This window comes from Phaseolus vulgaris, chromosome 4 (genome assembly GCF_051622355.1).
Source record: "Phaseolus vulgaris cultivar YP4 chromosome 4, ASM5162235v1, whole genome shotgun sequence".
Lineage (NCBI taxonomy): Eukaryota > Viridiplantae > Streptophyta > Magnoliopsida > Fabales > Fabaceae > Phaseolus > Phaseolus vulgaris.
Genome location: NC_143501.1, coordinates 12,095,396 through 12,115,971, shown reverse-complemented (window position 1 = coordinate 12,115,971; position 20,576 = coordinate 12,095,396). Strand labels below are relative to the sequence as shown.

The following is a 20,576-nucleotide window of genomic DNA, read 5'->3' as shown; positions in this document are numbered from 1 at the left end:
AACACCCATAATAGTAAAATAATCTCGATCAAAATCTCTCACTACCCACCAAGCCTCTCTTGTCTACACCCTCCACAAATACATTTTTCTATCATCAAACAATGTCTGCAATTTCCACTTCAGAACTCACCATTCCAGAAAAGCTCCAGCAGCTGCAAAAAGCAAAGGAAGCACCTTCACCATCCCCTGAAAACGCCAAAATCCAACGAGTAGCACACTATCTCCGAGACCGAAAGAACTTCACCAAAGAATACTCTCCAAAGTTAGTGTCATTTGGTCCCATCCACTATGGTGATCCCAAACTACAGTCAGGAGAACAGTACAAAAAAATGTGGGCAGCAGAGTACATCGACAGCACCAAGATATCCCCTCAAGAGCTGCACACAAAGGTGGTACAAAACATGGAAACCCTGAAACCCCTCTTTGACGACGATCTTTTCATCAACAATCCCACGTTTTTACGGTATCACGAACATGGTTTTGGAACTCCGGAGGAAATGATCAGTTGGACGCTTTTTGTGGATGGGTGCGCCCTTCTGCGGATTCTGGAACATGCGAAGCTCGACAATCCGGAGAAAATGAACGTGAAGGTTGACCAGCTTGTGCTGGTGATGCAGGACGTGCTCCTGCTGGAGAACCAGCTTCCGTTCCCGTTGCTGAAACATCTGTGGAGGATCCCCGGAAAAGAGTTGAAGGAAACCATGAAAGAGTTGAAGAAAACCATGAAAGAGTTTCTCCGTTGCCACCATTGGGCCACCAAAGAGGAACACAAAATCCCTGAAGTGGAATTCCCAGATCCTACTCATCTTCTCGGCCTTCAACGCTCTATCATCCTTCATGAACCTGATATAAAACAAACTAAAAATGTTCCGGATGCTTCAACTGAGAACACCCACAATCATGGTCATTGTTTAAAGAATATTCTAACGTACAATACCGGCAAGGGAAGCAAGACTCCAAATGTTTCCACTGAAAACCACGAGGACATGGTAACATACAGGTACAGTTTAAACTATCTGTCTCATTACTTTTAAAAAATAATTTATAAAACAGTCTTATTATTTGTGAAAGAAATAGATATAAATATTTTAAAAGTGTGCATAATTTTGATTGCTTAAGTATTCAAATGTATGGATATCATTTACTTGAAATAAATAAAATATTAGTGTTCAATAGGTTTAGATACTTTATATATATATATATATATATATATATATATATATATATATATGCACTGAAGTATCGTTATCATGTACATATGGAGTTAAATATGGGGTTGTTCTTATAATTATAGTTTATCTTTGAAATTTGCGATAGTTTTAGTTGTTAGAAGTTTAAAATTTTTGAAAAATATTTGTATCTTTATTACCAGTGTAACTTTCATTCTCACTTAACTGAATTAGATTCTCTGCTATCCTGGTGCCCCTGGATGGAAGATTTCATTATTTATTAGAAGTGTCTTGAGCTTTCTCTTTTAAGCTTCAATTAGGCGTTGTTTTGTTAGCAACTGTTTTAAGCCTCACTTCAACCTTGTTTTTCTTAGTACTACAATCCTGCATAGCATATAAGTACTCGTTTAGATGATGAAAAACATTCTTGTTGCATTCTCCATTCACACTCACTTCTCCTAACCACCAACCCCTTACATGGTATGTGATACAAGGATAAAAAGAGGGATGGAGAAGAAGACCAAAACAAAACAAAACCAACAAATTGGATAAGATCAAAAGAGAAAGCAGAGTCAATAAATACACACTCCACTAATTCCTAACAAATTATCCTTAATGAAAATGAAATTAAGGTTTAGTGATTTTTTTTTATCTAATCACACACCAAGTTCGTTTCTCGCACTCAACACCATCTCTCGCACAAGCATTCACATCCACGCATCTGGGTTGGCATTTTTCCGGCAGCGTAATGTTGAGTGGAAGGACCCCTTGAACAAATACGAAGCCAGGATGTGAAAGTTGTCCATTGTTGTGCGAAAGTTTGAGGGTATCATCTGCATCAGCACACCCTACAAAAATTTTCAAAATAAACATGACAATGATACAATTGAATTTTAAAATGTTTGTCGGTGCGAATCACAATTGATTAGATACAGCAAGAAATTGCCACATATATTTAACAGATATTTAGTCATTTAACTAAATGGGCTTAAATATCATTCTAATGGGCCTTGTAGCTCATTCTAATGGGCCTTGTAGCTCATTGATGGTAACACAACCTCTACCACCGCTTTTATCTCATCATGCTACCTCTACCATTGTACTGTTTAACCCTTGGTCCTCGCAAACACCTCCTAGAACACCACTTGTACCACCTCACTGAAACCCCTTTCCTTCACCCACACTTTCCATTTTCTGTCCCACATTGCTTCCTACATTCTCCACGTCGTTGCCACGTAAACTACAACTACCCCCATTTGATGGCTTTGGTCCCTTAGATTGTTTTTTCCAGGTGAACAATTTACACTATATCAAGTTTTTTCTGAAATTCATGCTCCACTCTGTATCCTAATAATATTAATATTTTAATTATTTTTAATTTTCTAAAATTTGAAAATTATTTTAACATTTTACATTTTGCTTATATTTTCATTAACACAATTTTTTTTTAAATTTTTTATTACAAATATTAATATTTTGGTGTGGATGTAAAGTGGAGCAAAGTGTCAAAATACATCACTCATATAGCTCAGTGACCGATTACCAGACCAACTTTCAAAAAACTTTTGAAATAGAATTTTGGAACTTCCCCTAGAGGTCATTTCTATCTATTTTATCTTAGGTCTTAACCCTAAAATTCGATGTGACCTAGTCATTCAAAAACCTTCAAAAATATCTCAAGCAATCGGGTTAGCCAATATCATTGACGCCAAATTGAAATATGTCAAACCCCATTTTTCCAAAACTCCATACCCTTAACCTAACCACCTCCTCAAACTAACCCACCAAAGATGAGTACCCTACCTAACTCTAATAACCACCCTCCATTGCCCATTAAATCTCTCAAGTTTGCTCAACTTCAAGAGCATCACGTCTTAGGTTTGTGTTACAACTAAGAATTTCGTGAGAATTTCGTCCAAGGTCACAAGTGTGCAATATCACATTTTTTTTCTCTTATTATTGGATGAAGCCCACATTCTAAAGCAATTTTGGGATCTTTGTTTTGAATAACTTTCAAAAACCATATGTGAGGCCAATGTTTAGAAATGAAAAAGTGACTGGTTAAATTAAGAGAATGATGAATTAGTTTTCAAACTTTTTCACAAAGTTTCCTTTCAAACTTTAAAACTATTTCAATTCTTCAAGTTCTTTTTAAAACTATTTCAATTTTAAAAATTGAATGTAATTCGATTAGGAATCAAGATTGATAACACCAATATAAAAAAAGATAAAGGAATAGTTGGAGTTGGGCCAGAAAAAGGTCACCTGTTGGCCTATCATAAGATAAATTAGTTTATGCACGTGGTGGAGTTGTACATGAAGATTTATACTAGTTTAGATTAAACGATTCCAAATCCAATTTCAGTTATTCAATCTTAGAACAGTTGAATTTTACTATCTTCAAAAGTTTGTACAAAAACACTCACTAAGCAATTTAAACTTAAGACAACAAACAACAATTAAATTAACTCCTTAACATACTCAAGAGGATATCAATTTAGTCAACTCTTGATTAACAAGAGGATATGCATTGGAACACTTCTAGAAAAACTAGACAAAAAAGGGATTTACCAAATTTTCACAGTAGAAGCAAAGCACAAGGTTTCTTTCACAACACAACACAACACAACCTTGAATATTAAATCTTAGGACACTTTGAAAGTATGAAAATTTCTCAAATAAGTTCACTTTAGCAATAATAATTGTTGAATAAATGTTGATTTAAAAGAGATACAAATGCATTTAATAGATTATATCAAAATGATTATCAATTATTCTCAAATAAATTTGGAAAATAACTGCAATACTTTTGTTTTAATCGATTATTTTTTATTTACATTTAATGTTGAAAACACATTCAATTGATTATTAAATACTTTAATCGATTATTTTTTATATCTAATTTTCCTACTCTCTGCTTTTATCTATTGTTAAATAGATAATTGAATAATTTGTTCTAAATTTCATCAAGAACAATTTAATTGATTATATAAAACCTTAATAGATTAAGGACATAAAACCTTTTTAAAATATTTTTAACTTGTCAAAACATTATTTCTTTTAATTCATTAGTATTGGATGTGTAATGATTAAAACCTTTGTGAATACCTTCTATTCTAAACTTTATCAAGAAAAATTTAATTATACAAAACTTTAATCGATTAACAAGACCATTAAATAATTGTAAAACATTTTTAGCTTTTCAAAACATGTTTTCTTTTAATTTATTTTAATATTGGTTGTATGCTGATTAAAACCTTGTGTTCTAAACCTCACCAAGAAAAAATTAATCAATTATACAAAACTTTAATCAATTAACAAGGCCATAAAACCTTTTTAAAACTTTTTTAACTTTTTAAAACATGTTTTCTTTTAATTCATTTAGTATTGATTATGTGTTGAATAAAAATCTTGTAAATACCTTGTGTGAAAGACTCAACAACATGCAATGAAAGCTAAAACCTCTTTAAACATCTTCAGTATCTTCATCTCCAAACATTGTCATCAAAACAACTTCTATTGAGGATTGAGTCTTTTCTTCAAGGCCAACAAAGTTAACTCTACTAATCATATGTTTAACACTTAACTAACTCCTAATTAATTCTAGCACATGGTGGATCCTTAAATTTAGGGTAAGACCTATGGTAGCTCCTAAAATTAAGGAAAAATTCATCATTACTTTCAAGAAGCACACGCATGAAAAGGTTAAAAGTTATGTGAAATAGTTAAAATCCTCATTAAAATCATATGTGTTGGTTAGAAATTCTTTATTAAAATCATATTTATTGGTTAGAAATTGTTCATGTGTCTTCTACACTTATAAATTTCATTCTATAAGTATCTCTTATGTCTCTTGGATTATAGAATATTTTAAGATAATAGAAAACATATTATGTCATTTAAGAATATACAAAATTAAAAATCTCTTTGAATCTTCTTTTATTTCTTTTAGTGTACCTATTATGAATCTTCTTATAATCTTCATAAAACATTTCTTGAAATCTTCTTGCTTATCCTTTTCTTTATCATAAATCTTTTATTTTTTCTTGAAATTTTTCTTCTTCTTTATTAGATTTTTCTTCCGAACCTATTTATATCCAACTATGAACTCATTTTCTCCTTCCAAGATGTGTGCCCCACCATCACTTAAAATCCCCTCACCTACCCACATTAATGACCAACCACAAACACTAAACTAATGTGGACCCCACTCATCAAGTCCCAACCCCATCAAATCCACACCTTGACCATGAGCTTGTGGACAAAGTTGCTAATGAAGCCGAGGTATTGTAAAATGGATCTTACAAACACAAGACACCCTCACCTAAGTGGATGAAAGCTTTTATCATTTCTTAAAAGTGTTTTGGGCTTTTCTGTTTTAAGCCTCAAGTTGAACCTTGTTTTGTTAGAGACTTTTTTTAAGCTTCAGTTGAACCTTATTTTTGTTATTACTACAATCCTGTCTATGGTATATGTAACACTATCATGTACTCCGTTTAGTTAATTATAAATATTTTTGTAAGATTTATAATTTTAATATTATTCAATTTTAATAAAAAATTATAACTTTTTAATTATAATTTAACGTAGGATTTTCAACACTCTCCTAAATTAAACAAAAACCAATAAAAAAAAGAAAGATAAATGATTGAGAAATAAGAGTTTAATGATGAGACATTTTTATCTAACCATAAATAGCTTATTTTTTATCAGAGGGAAACTTCTAGATGCTTCAACCTTTATACAAGTAAAAAAAACCTATCGTTTAACTTACAATCTATAAAATTTACAAACTAGCATAGACTAATATATGTTTAGACTTGCTAAAGACTATTACTACAGATTATGCAACAAATTCTGATAAATTATACAAAATCCCTAAATAGTCGGCATCTATACTGCCATACTGTAATTATGATGAAACACAACCCAACAACTTCCCCTTTATCTACATAAACTGCAACGATACACTTTTTTCTACATCCTCATGTTCTTCCATCAATGTTTCAGTATGCTACACAACTGATATTGTTGGTATGAGTTATAATTTGTGTGTGTGAATTGTGTAGGAACATAAAGGAGTTGAAAGTTGTAGGGATTGTATTGAAGTCAAGCAAGACACGTAGTCCAAAAGACATATCTTTCTCCTTTGGTTGGTTTTATTCAACGTTGAAGCTTCCTGAGATCGTTGTGGATGACACAACAACTACTACTGTGTTGAATCTGATAGCGTATGAGATGTGTCCTGATTTTCAAAATGACTATGGGATTCGCTCGTACGTGTCCTTCTTGGACTCACTCATAGACCACCCAGATGATGTGAAGGCATTGAGATCAAAACAAATTTTGCTCAACTCTCTAGGGAGTGATGAGGAAGTGGCTAACCTTTTTAACACCCTTAGCACAGACTTGGTGCCTGACATGAGAAAGTATGTTTCTCTTAGAAATCAAATTGAGATGCATTATAACGATAAAGGTAGGACTTGGTTGACTCTTGGGTGGAAAACCTATTACAGCACCCCTTGGGCCATCATTGCATTCCACGCTGCAATTGTGGGTCTTCTCCTAACTTTTGTCCAAACTTGGTATGCTATTCACCCACCAAAATCCTAAATTATGTCCACTCTTCTCAAATAATAATAATAATAATAATAATAATAATAATATTTTGTGTGTGGTTCACTGTGGCAATGTCGCAGACTAGTTTGTTGTTGTTTTGTTTATGAGTGAATCTCCAAACTCTCTTTTTAGTCTTGGACTTAGTTATGGAATCTCAAAATTACTCAATGTATCTTTCAATTGGTTTGTTGGATCTTTATAATGTACAATGATCAATAATGATGTTCTTATATATAGTTCTCTTTTGTAAATTTTCAACAAGGGCATTTTGTATGGCTTGGTCATTGATGGAGGTAGAGGTGATTAATGAAGAGTGAAACTTTTTTTTTCTTGTTTATAAAAGCTTCCATGTTAGACATTATTATGCAACTTGACATCTCAGTTAGGTTGACACCTCAAGTAACAAGAATCATCTGCTATCTCATTAAAAAAGTATTATTAAAAAAAGAAAAAAGAAAGAAAATACAAAAAATATATGAGGGGACTAGACCAAAACCTATAAATGTTAACAAAAACGATACATAGGTAGACTATACCTATTCATAAAGAATTCTAAAAACAAACTAGATGGAAGCCTATTATACCAATGAAATGATTCTTTATGAATAAATCCTAATTAGCCAACTTATTAACGCACACATTCCCTTCACGAAAAATATGAGTAACCCTAATTCTGATTTTCCCATAGTAAAGACAAGTGTTCCATCGATTACAAAGCATCTATGGAACATTAGTCCTAGCAATAAATGCAACACAAACCAAGGTAGAATCACATTCAAGTCATACATTAGTAAGCCCCATCTTTTTAGCTTCCTCCATAGCATGTATAACTCCATAAAACTTAGCAACCATAGTAGACTGAACTTCAATAAACGAAAAGAAAGCACCAATAAACTCCCCCGTACTCCCACGGAAAATACCTCCACAAGTAGCAAGACTAGGATATCCCCTAGCAGCCCCATCAGTGTTAATTTTAACCCAGCCTGGTCGAGGAAACTCACATATAACAGGAAGAGGACGAAAAACTTTACCAGTACGAGTATTAATACAAAAAAAAACTTAATCATGTTGAAATCCAACATATCATTCTTCATTGAACACTACAAAAAAACTTGTATATAGTGACAGTTATAATATGACGGTTATTAAAAACCACCACAATTAAATGTATAATACGACAGTTTCATAAATATCATAATTTTTCTTCGAAATGTGGCATAAAACCACCATTATTTTCTTTCGTTTTCTCCCGCCTTTCATTCCCTCCGTAGCCAATGTTTTTTTTCGTATTTAACTTTTCACTCTTTGAAATTTTTTAGCTTACCCTTAGTGTCACTTTGCTCTCTGAACCTTCTCCATTTCGTATTTCCTTTTCTCAGTGAAGCGTTCTCACCGCAACCGTTCTCATCGCGTGCCTTCTCACCGCGTTCATCCAGTTTTTGAGCTTTGCGAGTTGTCATCGGAAGTAATGAAAGATGCCTTGAAACCTCTGAAGTCTGACAACCTGTCGTGTAAGGTGGTTGATTTGGCTGCGGGAGAGGCACGCAATCTCATTCTTACTGGTGAGTAAACCAATTCAATTTTTTGCGAAAGGAAATTGAAATCTCAAATTTCATTTTTTGGTGTGAAGTGTTGAGTTTAGGGTTGAATTGTTTGTTCCAATTTGCATGTGCAATGTAACCAAACCCATAATTGGGAGTGAGAACTTTCCCCAAACTACCGATTCAGATTTAGATTTTGTTCCAATCAAGCATTTTCCACGCAGAAACAAGGTTCCGAATGAGCCTCTAAAACCCTCTGTTATGCAGATGCAACACATAGTCAGCGTTAGAAGCTGCAGAGACATTGAACCCCTTCTTCTACCGTAGGTTCCTCTCTTCTCTCAATCTTAGCCAAATAGTGTTTGACTTGCTCTTGAAAACGTAATTGATTTTGATGAACAGAGGTTCCGATATGTGAAAGGTGATGGACTTGTTCCTAGGACAAGCCATAGAAGGAAGAGTGCAGAAGATGACGGAGACGGGAGAGTGGGTTGTCGCTAATGCCGATGCCGAAATCACTTCTTCCAGTACCTTCTCCTTTCACCAACTCCAATCTAATTTCTAATTTAACGCTAATAATCTGAACGTCATTCTTCTCTTCTTCTGTTGCAAGAAAATAATCTGTCAGTTTATGGTTCAATGGATGCTTCCAATTTGGATAACATTGTTCCTGATAGCTTATGGAGCCATCAAATTACCATTCACCAACGCCTTTCTTAACGATCTCCTCCTATGATATATCATTTGGGTAATTGAAGTTTAATATTTAATATTTCAAATCCTTTGGCTTTTTGGTTAATGTTTAAAATGTCTTGTTTCAAGAATTTAATGATAACAATAAGTTAAACTCTTGGAATCAATTGATCATTTCTTTGATTCAATTATGCATTCTTTTCGTTTCTTCTACACTAGATTTTGGTATGACAGGTGAGTTCAAATAAGAATTACGTGATGAATTCATGGAAGCTTGTTTACATCTTGTAAACCGTGATTTTGATGCATTGGTTAAGGACTTTGTCACTCTTGGGTATTTATATTTATTTATGTTCTCTTGAAGTTGTTAGAGTGACTATTGCTATTGAAATAAGATATCACTGCATGTAAATTTTATAGGCTTCTTCCAACAACTGTAGACAAAGAAGTTGTTACAAAGGCTTTGACAGGTTTTTACTTTATTGTGTTTAATTGAATTTTAAACAGTTGTGGTTATGTTACAGGTAGTGTTCCTCATTTTTAGAGATTGTAATTGTTAATTTTGTCACTTCTTTATAGGGGTCTTCCAAAATGTTGTTGCCAAAGGAGTTAGTAATATCATCTTTGGATATCTTGTAGGAAACTTAGGAACCACCATGTAAACTCTTTGCTAATGGTTGATGCATTAGATATAAAATTGTTGAACCTACAATATATTATATTGGAAATTTCTTTTTTGTACGGTAAGAAAAAAATGGCATATATGAAATACAATATGGAAGATTTGTATATCTTACAAGATTATAAGATTATATGCAGAATACATCAATTTTATATATCATTTTCATAACCTCTTTCTACTTTCTTTTTCGCTTCATAATTTAAGTATATATATTTTTCCTTGTGATATCACTGTACACATGTTTTATTACTATAATTGTGAAGGTGGACAATGTTTCAAACTCATGTTTTATAATTATTTTTGTTAGATTGATTTTAGCATTTTTTTTACCATAAAAATAATCTTTATGTAACTTAGTTTCGGGTGTTTCTTCTTCCATTCCCAATAATCTTTTGCAGGTCCAGGGTATAATGCAAATTATGGCAATGCTGATGCTGATATGCTAGAAATCCTTACCTTGGAATTTATGGCATGAACCTAGTAAGTTTTGTTGCCTCTCAAATGTGTCTTAGTCTCAAATTTGTTTCAGCTTTACTTTTGGGTGGACTATCATTGTTTCCCTTGTATTTACAGTGCTACATTTCTAGCAATCATGGTGCTTAACTTTTTCAGATTTGATATAGTTCATCCATCTGTATAATTCCTTGCACATCTGCCTATATAATTCCCTGCATATCTGTCTTTATTATAGTATTGTTTTCATTTATTTTTTTTAAATTGAAAATTAACTTTAAATATATTTTTATTAATTCTAGGCACCAGACGTTGGAAGTGATGTTACCAAACCAAAATATTATAGGATCAAGTGGAGGCAGCCAGACAAATTAGGACTTGCAATATGTTCAAATATGAAACAATTGATATTTTGACAATTTAATGTTATCATTTTGATTTACTTGTAGTCTTGATTACTTTGACATTATCAACTTTTTTCTCTCAATGAATGAATGAAGTAATTTTTTTTATTATGAATATGTTTCTATTATTAAATTATTAATATTTATCAAGTTTAATTATATTATGAAATTAATTTCTGTTATGATTTAATTATATTATGAAGTTTCAATTATATTATGAAATTAAATTGTGTTATGAAGTTTATTTATAATATAAATTTTAATTATAACATAAAATTAAATAATATTATGAAATTAAATTATAAAACAGAAATGAATAAATTATTAGAAATATTAAAAATTAAATTAAATATTTAATACTCATATTATGATAATTATAATATAATGGTTATTATAAAAGTTAATTATGAAAATGTGGTGATTAAATTTTATAATTGTATAAAATAGATTATAAAAAAGTGGTGGTTAAATTTTATTTATTCAGAATTAAAATCATGTCAGTTAAAAACGCCACTACTTACGTATATTTTGACGCTAGAATCTTCTTCAATGAATGTAAATTGCGACAGTTATAACTGACACTACTTACATATAAAAACCGCCACTACTTACACTATGTTTAAAGTGGCGGGTGTTGCAGCGGTTAGTGTAAAACCGCCACATTAAACTTTGTGGCGGCCAGTTCTATGGCGGTTTGGAAAACCGTTACAAGCGTATATTGTGGCGGTTATAAACGTCAGTTTATACGAAAATAACCGCCACAATATACACTTTTTTTTGTAGTGGAAGCTTTAGACGAATTTCTCACTAGACAAGTTAAATCTTTAATTATCGAAATAGCCCTAGAAACATCAATCTTATCCTGAAATCTAGCATAATTCCTCATACGCCATATCATCCAAATAGAAAAGGTTATCACAACAAGCTTAATCAATTTAACCAAAGGACTACCATCACTCTTAATAAAAGAAAGAAGATAATCCTTATTAGAGAAATGAGAAGTAAGAAAAATTTGTCGAACCCAACTTCAAATATGTAAAGCATTACAACTTTAAAAAAAATGTTGAACAAATTTCTCGTGCTTTTCACAAAGCGTACATTCAAAAAATATATGCACACCTTTATTCTGAATATGTTGAGCGGTAGGAAGCCGTCCATGAAAAAATTTCTAGAGTACTATAGTTTTGGAAGGCGGAATATATGAAAACCAAATAAATTTTCCCAAACCACAAGGAACTCCTGCTTCCAAGAAAAAAGCCCTAGCCAATTTAAGAGTGAAATGACCAAACTCATATAGAATCCAATTAGGAATATATTATTCCTCCCTAACCATGATATGATTATAAAAATGAGGCATCTGCTGTAAAGACAAGGGTATATTCCAATCATAACTAGTCAAAAACTGAGAGATTGTAGAGTGACTTTAGTCCATTATAATATAATTATGAGTGGTTGTGAAACTATTTGGGCAAAAGCATATCAATTGTGCAATTTTTTTATCAAAAATATTAAAATGGACAAATTTTTTTGTTTATTAAATGGAAAAAGTGTTGTTGAGACTCCACACAATAAATAACACTATTCAGCCATGATTTCTCAGTTGGAACCAAATAACGTGAGTGAAGCTTTGTAGGACGAACAATGGTAGACACTAGGAAGAGCTGGAACAGTTTCAGGAGAATGAAGTCTAGACATTTGTTAAGCCACTAGTGGGATGGTTGTATAAATCAATTATTAGCTCAGTTAAATCTCCCCACTTTTATTCGACAAACAGACTGAATCAACTGTAATACAACTGAAGGTTGTCGTATTCATAGGGAATCAATTATATCAAAGTATAATTATCTTTTAAGTTAAAGTGATACAAGATCGGGAAATGGTTATTTAGAGCAATAAACCACTGTTATAACTTACATCTACATTAAGATGGAACAATTCATCATAGTCTTAGCTTCATGCTCTATGACCATTCCTATGGCTGGCTGAATAAGGTTCATAATCATGAAATCACCTTCTGGTTGCATTCATGTCCTATGGACAATCAATGGTTGTTCCTCACCAGCATCAAACAAACTACTAGACCCATGAAATTTGAATATGAAAGAGAAAATGCATTTGTCAACAACAATAACTCCAAAATATCATATTATCATTCAATTCTAAAAAGATAAATTTAGAAAATGATGATAAGAACTTAATCGTAATAGTTCAAGATGAGAAGCTAAACACAACATAATTATTATCATTATTATAATCATAATATCATCATCACCATCAACATTATCATCATTCTCACTATTATATTTTCATTATTATTATCATTATTATGAACATTAATATCATCATTATCATTATCACCACCATCATCGTAATTATTATTATTGTAATTATTATTATTATTATAATTATTATTATTATTATTATAATTATTATTATTATTATCATTATTATGATTTTTACTATGATCATCTTCAGTAATAATTATAATAATTGGATTTAGACATTTAGTTAGAAATTTATTACACTAAAAAAAATAGAGAAATTTAATTATGATATTATATAAGTAGCAAGTTGTTTTCTATTATAATAACTTCAAAACTTATTTAAAATTTTATATGTAAAATATATTACAGGTAGTTAATTGAGTAAACTTTTTTAATTAAATCGTCATATAAGAATAATGGATTTTTTAATTAAACTATAGTTTCTTTATTTTTAAAACTAACAAACTTAGCGTTTATATAAACATTGTATAAGTTTTGACACTAAAAATGATGTATAATGTGAATTGGATGTAATCTGAAGTGGACACAAGAAAGCATCTAATATCCTAAGCAAATGCTAAGACCGAAATCTATAGCAGGAACTGTTTGTGAAGGTGTTATTCACACACTCTTTGTTCTTATATGTGCCTCTCTCACTTCTTCCTCTGTTGATATTCTTAAACAACAACCACCATTCCCTATTTTTCTCTCACTTCACAAATGGTTGCAAATTGCTTTAGGCTGAACAGGAATTCAGCACTATGTTCAACTCACATTGGAACCCCATCAAACATAAACCCTTGTGTGGTTGCAATGCTCAGAAACCATCAGACAACATTACAAAAGAAACAAGAAAAACTAATGCCTACAATGATAACTTGTTTGATCGTGTAGCAATAAACCATAACGCAAGCCTAGACAAAAGGATTGAGGTTAAAATTAATGCAAGCAATCAAAGTACTTTCGTTCACACCTCCTCTCGCACCTCCGTTCGCCTCCGCTCGCCTCTGTTCGTACCTTTGTTCGCACCACGACCACCACCTGCAACTTCCTCCTCCTCCGCTCGCACCTTTGTTAACATCGACCACCACCTGCAGCTTCCTCTACATCTTTGTTCACACCACGACCAATAATTCTATTTTATGAAACTACAAGTATTTGGTACCCTAAAAGCTCCTTGCAACTTCCAAATAACTCTGAAGCTTAAAAAAAACAAAGTGATCCCAATGTTTTATCTAATTACATTATTTATTATTGACAATGAATAAAACTAAGTAGCATTTATGTAAAATTGAAAAATGAATATTAAATAAGTATTTAAATACCCATGATAATAAATGTAAATATTTTAATCAATTAATTATTTTTCATACTAATACATTTCATAATTTCTAACTTTCAGATACTTACCTCTGTTAATAATTTTTATTTAAACAATTTTTTTAGAAACAAGTGATAAAACTGCTATTAATAAAAAAATTTAACAATTAAAAAATTATTTACAATTTAATTCTGAAAATTTATGTATTTTTATAAAATTAAAGTTATTTTAAAGAGATCATTTTATTTAAATTTAATTATGTAGCGTAATCTATTTTTTTAAAGGATTAATTTTATTAATAATAATATTTTGTTATGTAATTTTATTTATATTTTTTATTTGAGCTGATATATTAAAAAACATATTTAATAAAATTTATTAAATTTAAGAAATTACAAATATAATTGACACATAATTTTTAAATAGAAAAAGAAACCACTAATACAACAAATTATTTTTTAAACGGATGACTACGCATGAATATTCAAAGTGTGATCCTTGTATAGTTTTTTAAAATAAAAATGAATTATTATTATTATTAGTAGTAGTAGTAGTAAAATAAACAATTATATTTAGTGATCGGAACAAAATCGGTGGATAAAACATAAATAAATTTGGTGGCTAATTCGGTGGTAAAAATAAACATTTATATTTAGCAACCAAAAGAAAATCGGTGACTAAAAAATAAACACATTCGGTGACTAATTCGGTTGTAGAAAAAAAAACAATAAAATTTAGCAACAGAAATAAAATTGGTGGCTAAAAAATAAACATATTCGGTCGTTCATTCGGTCGCAGATATATTTTTCTCAATTTCTTCGAAACAACCACCACTTTAGCGACCAATAGTTTTGTCACTCTCAAGTTCGGTCGCTGATTCGATCGCAAAACTAACTAACATGATTAATAATTCATTCGGTCACTATTTCGGTCGTAGATTTGACACTACAGGTATTTGATGGCTATTTCGGTTGCAAATTGCGACCACTAATTTTTGGTCGCTGAATTCGGTGACTAAATTGTTATTTCCTTGTAGTGTAAAACACTGATAAAAGCCAGTTTGAATCCAAATTATTAAAGTATAAAAATAGGATTTAATGTGAAACATGCTTTTATTCCTTGTAGGGAAAGGACATTACTATAAGAATTGTGAATTGTATCAGTTAATTCATTTAATTCATTTGAGGCATTCTTGATAGTGTACCATATGATTTACCATTAGATAACTTGTATTTTGGTACCATACTTTTTAAGTTAATTTTTAGGTTAAGAGATACGGATCAACTAGCTACAACTAGACTGTAATGAAATATGTGTCCAACTTATTTTGTTTCTTATTAAGAAATGATTTTAATGATGATTAATTCTCATGTCTCAACTTGTTAAGCTGCCATCTATAAGGAATACAAAGGGTCACGTCTCAAACCCAATGAACTAAGCCTTGTCTCTGTTCTCATAAGGGAGTGATCACATATGAAGAGGAGAGACAAAAAAATAATTTTCCTTTTTGGTAGAGATAAGTAACTTTTAACCACATAATCATTTTTTTTAATCTAAGGGTGTAATTATATTTAAATCCATGTTAAGCCAAGTTACTTTTTGTAATTTTTTCTTCGATTGCAGTCAAAACTTTAAAACACATACCTTAAAAAGATCAATCTAAACTCACTGATAAATTTCACTATTTGATTTCACTAGTTATCACTTTGAAAGTGATTTACTTGGGACTGGTCTACACCAAAGACTATATTTTTTTTTTTACTCTGGGTACTTCGTGTTAAAAGCGGATGCTGCTCCTTCAAGACAGAGTGTTTGATGAAGCCAAATGTGTAATTTTCCTTAGTGTTTGTATTTGCTTTAAGGATGTCTTAGGTATAGATTAGAGGGTGTTTAAAGTAGGCCTTTTTGCTAGGTAACTCACCTCTTGACCCCTGACCATGTGATAAGAGCAAGCACAAGTTTTATGAAAATGTTTTTCACATGTTTTGCAAAAATATCCTTATTGCATAAAAAATGAATTTGTTCTTCTCTAAATGAATAGATTCTTTTCTTAAACTGATGCCTTGATTAAGTATTTTTGAAAATCATGTTTTGTGCATTAAGTATTTTGACTAAGTCTTCATTCCATCAAAACGACTGTGTTTCACTTGTTAAAAAGTTTATGTTATCGTTTTGAAAATGAATTTGTTCTTCTGTAAATGAATAGATTCTTTTTAGTCTGGTGCCATGGTTTTCTTAAAAGGATTTTCATGTTTTTTCCTTGCACCAAGGAGTTTGACTAAGTCTCCTACATATAACAAATTCTCTCACTGCGTTTGAAAATAAGTCTGTTCATTTTATTTTCAATCTCTTCTTTTTGTAAGAACTTTAACTTTTTTTGAAAGTTTGTTATAAAATGTTTTCCTATAAAAAGAGAGTTTGTTCTGGATTTAAAACATTGTTCATATCATTGAGAAAACAAGTTTTACAACAGAGAAATAAGAAATTTCAGAGGATTAGCATGTGTTCTAGAAAGATTTTCCAAATCACAAAGTGTGCTTGTTCTTGGTTGGTTCTAAATCTTGGTTAGAGGTGCTGTCACTGTGTGAGCAATCTGTTCTACTAGTCTAAGGCATATTTCTGCATTCTCTATCAGGTGTATTCGTTTCATACTTCAATTTCTTGTAAAGTGTGGTTGTAAACTCTTCTTGATAGGGTTTCTTGAAGAGTTGTATGTGCTGGAATAGTGTTTTTCAGCAAAGTGTGTCATGTTCTTGTAGGGTTCAAGAACAATGGTTTTTTGTAAGTGTTTTGAATTGTGGTTTAGTGAATTTCACCTTGGATTAGGTGAAGACTGGATGTAGCTCATTTGAGTGAACAAATATAATTGTTTTGTGTTCATTCTCTCTTAATCTCTGCACTCAATAATCGTTGATCAAACTAATATGTCAAGAAATAAATCTATTCAATTGTGATTGAATTTGTTCTTTCTGGGCACGTGTATACTGTTCATGATTTTCTGGAAAACTTTATGAAGAACTTCTGCATAAATCTATATGTGTTGTGAAACATCATTGAAATTCATGTTCTGTGAAGGTTAATACAATCTGTTAAGTGTTTTAAAAACAAGCATTGACTTTGTATTCAAAGGTTGTGATTAACTGTTGTAGCTCTCTGTTTCAATTCTGTGAAAATCAATTTGAACTTTGCCTGCAGATCATCTAACTCAATCTTAAAATAAAAAATCATTCAACTGAGATAAACGTCTTAAAGTACATAAACCGTATAAAAATAAATTTGTTCATTGCTAAATAAATCGATTTATTTGAGTTCCACTAGCAATCAATCACAGATTACAAGAAAACACCACAAAGAGGTAACTTTGAATCCCACAAAGCCTACTCACCCCCCTTTCCACACAAAACACCTCAAGACATAACACCCTCTGCCTTTACAGGATTTCAACAACAAACAATATGTAATATGAACAATTACAATATACTAACCAGGATAGAAAGCACCTGGATTTACATAACCAGAGATCCTATGATCAGCACTTGTCACCACACGGCAAAGCTTGAAAGCACTCTTGCATTTTTTAAAACTCTTTCACAAACCAAAACTCTTTCTCAAATATGAATGAATACTTGTTGTATTTCTTGTGTATTTTGATTTGAAAACAAAGATATATTTATAGCCTTTGAAAAGTTATCGTTGTAGGCAGTTTTGTTTCACTAAAACATTTTAAAACAGGTTTTCAAAGTATTGTTATGAAAACACACATTTAACCGGGTGACACCACGATTTAATCAGTTGAATGAGTAAAGCAGTTACACAACTGATTCAAAAAACAGTTTCAAAACTTCCAGTCAGCTAAGTGACAAACAACCGGTTATTTCGATAAATCAATTGATTGTTTTTACTTTGCTTGGAAAAAACACTTAGTTGTTTAAAACAGATTTAATCAAGCTTTGTGTAGTCTTTCAAGGACTGATCTTACAAAGATTCTAAACACCCTAATCTAAACCCAAACCTAGAAAGCAACACAACTTTAGGCTTCATGTGGATTTGATACATCAAAGTTCTCATCTTCAACATAAGGCCTCCTTGGATTTCTCAATTAGGAGGGCCTTGACTTCTTGTTGTGATTGTCTTGACTACTAGAGTTCCTCATGAAGCTTCACCGTTTCCCGCTGAAGCTTTCCTTAAAGGTTTCCTATTTGTTGATGGTGCTCATCAACCTCATGGGACTTCTTCTCAGCTGACCCTCCACACTCCTTCAGCTTGGAGGCAATCAAGCAGCTTGTCAGTTGCCTCATGATCTCCCCAACCAAGCAATCCTCCTCGAGGCCCATCATTTTCTCCTTGGCCTTGCTGGGCAGGAGGGCCTTCTCGAGAAAAGAGGGAGCGTCCAAGCTTTGGTCCCATAGTACTCCTTCCTGGAAGCTCGTGCCCTCGTCTTCTCGCACCACTACTATGTCACGTGGTGGGGATGGGCTTGGCGGAGGAGCATGGTGAGAAGGAGCATGTCCATCTGATGTAGAGAGCTCGGAAGGGGCAGCTGTTGTCTTCCTTCTCCTTTTAAAGACTGGCCCAGAGTAGGTCTCCTCATCGTCTTCAGTAGCGGTTGGAGCTGCTGTGGCAAGAGCCTTGAGTTTGAGATCCTAGGCTTGGGGTGCTTGAGCAGCTGCCCTCATCTTCTTAGCCCTTTCTGTTAGATCCTTCTTGTTAATCCGGGCCAACATGTTGTTTGCAAAGAAGACAACAACAATTTAGCAACAATAATAAAGTCAACATCATTAAGAGTAAAGAATGAAAAGTACCAATGTACGCTTTTAGCCCCTCTGGGATAACTTTTGGCTTATGAGAGTGGCAGTATAAAAGATCACCTTTAAGCTAGAAAGGAAGTGACAGACCTCCTGATCACGTTGAGGCATCTCTTCCAAGCGTCCAACACCTTGGAAGTTTGGCTTTTGGGTCCAGTACAGTGGGAACCCATCCAGGAGAGTGGGATCCTTCTTGTTGCAACGTATCTTTAAGAATTTTTCTTTGAAGCCCTTGTAGGATATTTGGAAGAGTGACAACAATGCTCTCCCAGCCACCCCATTGAAGGAAACCCAAAGTTGGCGACCTAAGTGTTTAGCCTCAAAGATGTATAGAAAAACTTCCAAATATAGAAAAAGGTCAAGCTGTATGCAAAGAATAGAGAAACCCCGAACGAATACCCAACTATTTGGATGTAGTTGGGCAGGGGCAACAATGATCTCGGTGAGAAGCTCTTTTTCAAAGTTGAACAGGGGCAAACAAAGAAGAATCTTTTTAAATACAGTGGTGTAAAAATAGAAAAAGGGACCTCAAGGTCAAAGGACTCATCACAACAGGTAGGCTCGTCTTCTCTACATGGGATTATCCTAAGGGCTATATTGTTTTCTCTGCCAAAACGGTACTTTTTTTGACACTTCTCTTTTCTAAGGGCCACTATTTGGTTACGAGAGGTGTATGTGGAAACTTCTTCTAATAGATTTTAGGGTGCCCAAGGGTACAGAGATTGGTAATCCATTGCAAGAGTATCTAAAAAATACAAACACAAGCAAATACAAACACACATTCAGGAAAAGCAAACCCCATACAGCGGTGCATTTCAGATTCAAGATGGCGAAATATCTAGAAGAAATAGCGATTAACATAAGCAGGAATGAATAAATCCAAAACAGACCCAACTCAAGCACTGTGATCGCAACAAATATTCCAAACAAATCATCATGCAAGTGCAGGAATAATGCGTTGAACAAGGGGCAGTACCTCGTTTCAAGGAGCGATTAAGGACAAGGAGGTTTCCCAGGTTCGCGAAGGAGGCGCAATGAGTCTAAGAGAGGTGCAAAGGGTTGCAAGTGAAAGGGAAATGAAACAACGAATGGAGAAGGTTTTTGAATGTTAACTTAAACGAATATGGGAATGGCAAGCGACAACGCCTTTTCTCCGTTGATAAGAGTGCCACGTGTGCGCTCACAATCGAGTATGGTGAAATGTCACCTCAAAAATGCTTTGTGCATTGTGCCACACCTGCCCATTGTGAGAATGACACGTAAGCCACCAGAGCAAGTGAATAGTCTCTTCGCTGAAGCAAGCTCAGCTCGAGCCTGAGGGCTTGTGATACAATAAGGAGATGATCAAGGACTCACATGACCTTTCACACTATGAGAAGTCATCTCAACTTTCAAGTGAAGATCCCACCAAGGATCTAGTCGATCTCACCAGAAGAAGAAATTGGCAAAGACCAGAACATCAAATGTTCTTCCTGCTGGTCTTCTTAAGAATTAAACAAGTTGTAAATAAATTGGGCTCACTCTAGGGGTTCAAATACCAAGATAAGCTAGAGTAGGTTCATATAACATAATAGAGGAGGTGTGCTTATCACTTTAGCTTGTTTTTTACCTAGTTTCTAGAAGAA

The 20,576-nt window shown here is 32.8% G+C and overlaps 1 protein-coding gene and 1 long non-coding RNA gene across 2 annotated transcripts; both read left to right on the top strand.

Annotated features, from left to right (window-relative positions):
• On the top strand, positions 1 to 7,046 carry LOC137837240 (UPF0481 protein At3g47200). Its single transcript, XM_068646177.2, has 2 exons — positions 1 to 1,000; positions 6,239 to 7,046. The coding sequence occupies exons 1-2, from the start codon at positions 102 to 104 to the stop codon at positions 6,780 to 6,782; spliced, it is 1,443 nt and encodes a 480-aa protein (XP_068502278.1). The 5' UTR covers positions 1 to 101; the 3' UTR covers positions 6,783 to 7,046.
• A 996-nt stretch (positions 7,047 to 8,042) lies between these two features.
• Positions 8,043 to 9,077, top strand: LOC137837239 (uncharacterized). The gene is made up of 4 exons (XR_016520569.1): positions 8,043 to 8,350; positions 8,597 to 8,652; positions 8,732 to 8,856; positions 8,943 to 9,077. It is a non-coding gene; the product is annotated as an uncharacterized LOC137837239 (long non-coding RNA).
• Positions 9,078 to 20,576: the final 11,499 nt, after the last annotated feature.

What these genes read in the sequence shown, in the direction of transcription:
- LOC137837240 (XM_068646177.2), top strand. Translation starts at nt 102, where the DNA reads ATGTCTGCAATTTCCACTTCAGAACTCACCATTCCAGAAAAGCTCCAG. An exon ending in GAGGACATGGTAACATACAG is followed by an intron (nt 1,001 to 6,238) that starts GTACAGTTTAAA and finishes TGAATTGTGTAG; the next exon opens with GAACATAAAGGAGTTGAAAG.